Source organism: Aythya ferina (genome assembly GCF_964211825.1).
Source record: "Aythya ferina genome assembly, chromosome: 1".
Taxonomy (NCBI): Eukaryota; Metazoa; Chordata; class Aves; order Anseriformes; family Anatidae; genus Aythya; species Aythya ferina.
The window spans coordinates 160,244,751-160,250,750 of NC_140296.1; the positions used below are offsets into that span (position 1 = coordinate 160,244,751).

The 6,000-nt window shown below is 55.3% G+C and overlaps 1 protein-coding gene across 2 annotated transcripts in view; it reads right to left on the minus strand.

Moving 5' to 3' along the window:
* Positions 1-5,724, minus strand: part of NTN4 (netrin 4) — a 37,999-nt gene extending 32,275 nt beyond the window's left edge. Inside the window, exons 1-2 of one of the 2 annotated variants that reach the window (XM_084506307.1) lie at positions 5,521-5,724; positions 2,062-2,591 (exon numbers count right to left, since the gene is read on the minus strand). In XM_084506307.1, the coding sequence (XP_084362433.1) occupies positions 2,062-2,591; positions 5,521-5,620 (630 nt within the window). In that variant the 5' untranslated portion in view covers positions 5,621-5,724. The remainder of the gene's footprint in view (positions 1-2,061; positions 2,592-5,520) is intronic. The other variant, XM_084506308.1, reaches the window with a different exon arrangement.
* Positions 5,725-6,000: the final 276 nt, after the last annotated feature.

Genomic DNA, 6,000 nt, shown 5'->3' on the forward strand with positions numbered 1-6,000 from the left:
AAGGGATGGGCAGCAGTTCCTGAGCTGCCAGCAGCAAGCAGAAACCCCTCCGTCCCGCAAAACGCTGCCAGATCCTGCAGGCCCTGACTCCGTGCCTGGAAATGCACATGTGGTGTTGATATGTTTGAAGTGGGAGAAAGTGGTATATAGATGGTGTGATACGCAGTCTGGATCATGGGTTGTAGCTGTTACATGGCACTAAAAAGCTATCGAAAGTTTAAAAAGAAATCCAGTAGCACTTATGGAATTTATGTTTGTGCTTTAAAGAAAACTGTGGAAACTGAGCTGCAATTAAATAATACCCTTGGACATTTCAGATGACTGCATCTTTAAAACCACTGTTTCAAGTGAAATTACTGTTTCCATATGTCTGGAATTAGGTACAGCCAGAAGTGGGAGTAAAGCACTGCATAACTCCGAACAGAACACAAAACTCCGATGTTTCTTTAGGTGAGATACATGTTGCTATTGGCAGTTAGGAGTAATTGCTGGAATGTAGCACACTGTAATAAATTAAATGCGATATTTGCTAAGCATGCACGCTTGCCATCTGGTCACCAGAAAGTTGCTGTTATTACTTTGCAGGTAAACAGAAGTGGTTTTTAAGTGCAGGGAACTGAAGTGTGCCATGTAAATAAAATCTTATAAGCTCCAGCCTCTTGGACTCAACTTTTGTTTAAGCCCTGGAATAATTAAATGATCTTGACTTTTACAGCTTCTCTGCAATAACACAAACTAAGGCAATGCCAGAAGAAGGGATCCTGCAGAAGCAAGCTCGGTACACAGCCTGTTTTGCAGCAGGCTACCGCAGACGCATCAAACAATACCAGATTTCTGTCTTTCTTGAAATAGGCACTGGTTTCGACATACAAGAGCCCCAATCCTGCTGTACCCTCACACTGCACCGACCTGCAGAGGGATTTGCAAGGCCAGGATTTGCACAGGTTGTTGCCAGACACAGCCCTCATTCTGGGTGCTGACACATTACTTCTATGGGAAGATGGAGGGAGAAGAGAAGAGATCACTTTCTCTTGTGGATCCCTTCCAACTCAGCATATTCTACGATTTTATGTTTCTCTTGCACACCAAATGAGTGTGTGCTACTGCCCTTTGCTAGTCGAATGGAACAACAGTGGGCCAGTCTGGCATGTCCAGAGATCTTTTTTTTCTGAGCTGACAAGGGCATTACTGAGCTTCTCCTAGAGCAGGATGTCGGCTGCATCCTGAGATGCAGCTGAGATGCAACTTGGTGAGCAGCTCCCTGTGTTTCTGCAGAGAGGGGCTCTGAGCATGGCGAAGGTGACCCTAAAAGATGGGGGTAGGGTGGGAAGCCATGAATGGGGGATTCTTCTGAGATGTGGATGCTGGTCTGCAAGGACAGGACCTTCGCCTCAAAACATGTTATCAGTGGAAAAATGCAATGACAGCATTTATCAGTGGAAAACCGGCACCCTGATTCATGAATTAGGTTTGCTCCTCTCTGCATGCATCAGAGCGAGGTTTTCCTTCGCCGTTCAGCCCAGCCCGTGGGATGAGGCCACTAGAGGGAGCAGCCTGGCGGCCAGCGATGGTCCCAGGGGACCCCTGCCCAGGTGGGGACCCCATGGAGCAGTGGCCAGGCTGGGTGTCCAGTGTGACATTGCCAGTAATTCCTGGCAGGATGGGGAAGGGTTCTGCTTGTAGCACCTCCAGATGCACCATTTACTACCTGTAGTCTCTGCTACTGAAAATATCTTGTTTTTCATGTGTATTTTTTCTCTTATATTTTTTTCCCACATTATTTCCACTTGGGAGTAAGCGTGAAGCTGGTAAATTCCCACGTCTTTGGACCTTCTCAGTCCCCAAGCCCCCACCGTGTCCATGCTCATTCACCAGGTGAGGGATGAGCAGCTTTGGGGGAAAAACAGTGGGACTAGGAGCCCAGAGAGGCAAGGGGCAGGAGGATGCCTACATTACCTGGAACACACCTTGTGAAATAAATGGGGTTAAAGGGGAGCCCAGTGCAGCAAAACGAGCAACACAAGCCCCAAGCAGAGCAGAGGGCTGTCCCGGCAGACTCACCTCTCCTCCGGTGCAGGGGAAGGGGCTGGAGTATCTGGAGGTGCACAGGGCTCCCTTCCTTGCCACGTCGTCCTCCAGCCCAAAGGCTGCGGAGCAGTTGGCAGCAAAATACTTGTAGGGCTTCCAGGTCTTGCCGAAGTCCTGCGAGCGCTCCAGCACCATGGCCGCTGGCCGGGGCGACTTGAAGACCAGGATCAGGTGCGTGAAGTAGAAGGCGGCCTCCAGGTCCAGCCGGATGGTCTCCTGCGGGGCGTCCCCGGCCGCCTGCCACCACGTGCGGGGCCGGCGGAAGGGGGAGTCGGCCATGGCGGCGGGGGGATGCGCCAGCCCTGCGTGGGCCCCACTGCAGCGGCCGCAGGCGGGGGGCTGGCAGCGGCGCGCGGCATCCTCGGCGTAGGCGCAGAAGGACTCGGCGGCGTGGCGCCCGCAGGCCGTCTCCGTCCGCAGCGCTCGCCCGTGGGCCAGGTTGCCCATCCGGGGGTTGCAGGCCTTCTCGCATGGGCTGCCCGTCCCGGCTGCACTGCCCAGGCCTGGAAGGAAAATGAAGTGACTGCGGGATGTGTTTTGGGGCCCTGCCACACACCCCGAGGCTGTGCCGCACTCAACCACCCGCCACCCGGGCACAGCTACGTCCCTGGTGTCCATCAACCCATCAAGGAGGTGCACCGCCACATGGCACTCTCCTTGCAGCTTAGCACGTCTAAAACAGAAAAACAAAGCAAAAAAATAAAAAAATAAAAAAATGCAACCCCACCCTCAGGGCTTCCCTGTGCTTGGGAAAATCCCAAGCAAAAGTTGTAAAGGGATGAGAAGGGAGAGAGGGCGGGAGGAGGGACGCCTGCACCTCGCCCTCCTGTCTCAGGCAGCTGGGCAGGGCAGGGAGGAGGCACCCAGGGACTGCGGCCACCCGTCCCCAAGGCCCTGGAGGGGACCCAGGCATTGATGGGGATGGGAGCAAGGCAGAAGAAAGGTGACATGCTTCTGCCCCCATCTCGCCATGGCACATCGGGTGTGGGGGCACGGGAGCTGCTGCGAGCATCTCCTTCAAACAGTGACCCCAAACCCTCACCCCCATTTCCCTCCCCTCCTTTCCAACCCCAGATCTCCCCACAGTCCCAATCTGCTGCACAGGTTGAATCGACACGCTGCTGAAGTTTGGGAAGCCTGTCACCAATGTGTGTAAAGCAGGGCTGGGGGGGGGGGGAGGAATAAATCCTTGGCTGAAATGACGCTGGCAAGCTGCCTCGCAGCTGAGTCTCTGCGGGCTGTGTTCAGGTTTCTCTTGTCGGTTTAAAGATCACAGTCAGAGTGTTGAAGGAAAACAAAATCACTGTGGGGTTCGGAGTGAAACCCTCCGCACAGCAACCCTCCTGGTTCGGGAACACGTGATGAGGGGCTCTCTCCTCTTCATTAATAAATGTAGCAGGAGGCCAAGGCTGTATTTTATGAACCACAACTATTTAATATCATAATAAAAAAGAAGAAGCTCTGATGACTTGGATGCAGGCAGGCCAAAACATCTGAAGTGCATAATGTCTTCTTTATCACTGGGCCAATCGTACATAATCAGCTTTGTGCACCAATTACTATGGCTTCTTCTTGGCATTTTTGTTATGTCCAAAGGTCATTTCAGTTTAGCATCCAATAAATCCTTTATTTGGGCTTTATTCAGCCTTTGTCTACAGTGTCATAGTTGCAATTAAGCTATATTATCCACTAGCAGAGACTAAGCCTTCAGAGCCTGACAAATTTCCCCACTCCTGCTCTTTAAGGAGAAACGCCCTGGAAACAACACATTTTTACCACCATCAATCTATACAGGTTTTCTGTGCTGGTTATTCAGAACAGATGTGGACCGCTGCTTGTTATGCACCCATCACAAAGCACTTCTCATTCCAGTCTCTGGACTTCCGCAGGTAAAAAGTTTTGGGAAGTTTTTAGTGAGCTGAACAGGTTCAGTGAAGTTAGCTTCCTACAGAGACAGAAGCACTACGTGTAGAAGTGTATCCGAGATGATCTGTATTAACTGTGCAGCACACATCTACTCTAGAAAAGTACACAAACCTAACTGTAAAATTCACACAATGTCCCTTACATCTCCTGAAGACACTTTTCAAAGCCTCGTGTAAACACTAACTAACCTACACGGCTCTCCGGAGGGAGAGGCAAGTGTGTGCTATTATCATGTTATCAGGCTTGCCGCAAGTTGGCCTAATTTATGTGTTTGGCTGCTTTCCTAGATTCTTTGGCTACACGTAGCACAGCGCAGCTAGCCGCTAAACAACTAGGTGAGCTTTTGCTGCAGTTCCCCGAGCAGCGGGACCGTAAGGTGGGCTCGGGAAGAGGCAAACACAGCGGGGCTCAGCCAGCACCCTGAGCCGGGACCAGGTTATTTTTTGTGTTTCAAACCTTTTGGTTTCTTTGCACAGCAACAATTGCTGTCCCAGGGAGGCAGTAGGGAGGACCTGGCTGGTGGGAGGGTCCCTGGGGTCCCCAGTGGTGCCAGGGCTCGGGGTGGCTGTCCCAGGGGTGGCTGTCCCTGGGGCGGCTGTCCCTGGGGCAGGGGCAATGCTGTGCCAGGGGGGCTGGCTACTGAATTCCCATGCAAGACACTGGGAGCTGAAGGTACTCGACTGCCCCCAGCAGCATTCAGCTCCTCGTACCCTCCGGCCCCGGTCACTGACCGCAGCCGCCACGGAGGGATGGTCCCTTCCTAACCTGCGGCCAGACTTGGGGCCAGGGACCTCGGCTTCAGCAGGATTTGGGGAAAGCTGCCAGCATGCAGACCCTGCTGCTCATCACCGGGGCAGGAAGGGGGGAAAGGAAACCCCCTCTAAAGGGTGTTTGTTTTCACTTGAGTTAGAGTCGCGTGACGGACGCACAGCACCGCATGCTATGCAAAGTGACAGCTTTCCAGTTTAGTGCCGCATGCAAGAGGAATTCGGCAGAAAGACAGATGAGAGCGTAAAGGTTTCCACGTCGTGAGCCACGAGCTCATGACTGCTCTGCCACAGCCCCGGAGCGGTGCTTTTCCTTACTTGCACTAAAAGCATCTGCCCAGCTAAATACCCCGTTCTCCGTCCCGCGCGTGCTGCTGCACTGGGACCTTCCGTAATGAGCAAGAGCACGCAGCGAATACCATGACTCACCTGTAAAACATCCACGGAAAATCATATGCTTCCTCCTAAAGCATTTTAGCAACCCTTGCCTTGTGATGTTCCACTTGCACCCCGTGCCCGACCAAGCTCCCGCTTCCCAGCCGGGTTTCTCCTTCTGGCTACGGAGTCCTGGCGCTCGGCTCGCCGACACCCCGGGGATCGCAGCACAAACCTGAGCCCGATCACCCCCCCGAGCAGCGGGGGATCCTGTCAGGCGGAGACCCCTTTCCCCCGGGGTCCCTCTCCCCTCTCCCCACTCCCCCCTTTTCCCACGGGGCTTTCCCGGGGGGTCGCGACCCACCTGCAGCAGCGGCGCCCGGCACCAGCAGCGCCAGCAGGACCAGCACCGGCACCGGCAGCACGGCCAGCAGCAGCAGCAGCCGCCGCGTCCCGAGCCCCATGTCCGAGCCCCCGGCCGCGGCGCCGCCCGCCCCGCCGCCCCGCGGCGCTCCGGGCCCTGCGCGGCATCAGCGGGGGCCCCGCGCGGCCCCGCCGCCGCCCGCCGCGCTCCGCCGCCCGCCGCCGCCCCGCGCCCCGCCGCCACCGCCCCGCTCCGCCCCGCGCCGCTCCGCCCCACCCCACCCCACCACATCCCACCCCACTCCATCCCACCCCATCCCACTCCATCCCATCCCATTCCATCCCACTCCACCCCACTCCATCCCATCCCACCCCATCCCATCCCATCCCATCCCATCCCATCCCATCCCATCCCATCCCATCCCATCCCATCCCATCCCATCCCATCCCACTCCATCCCATCCCATCCCACCCCATCCCA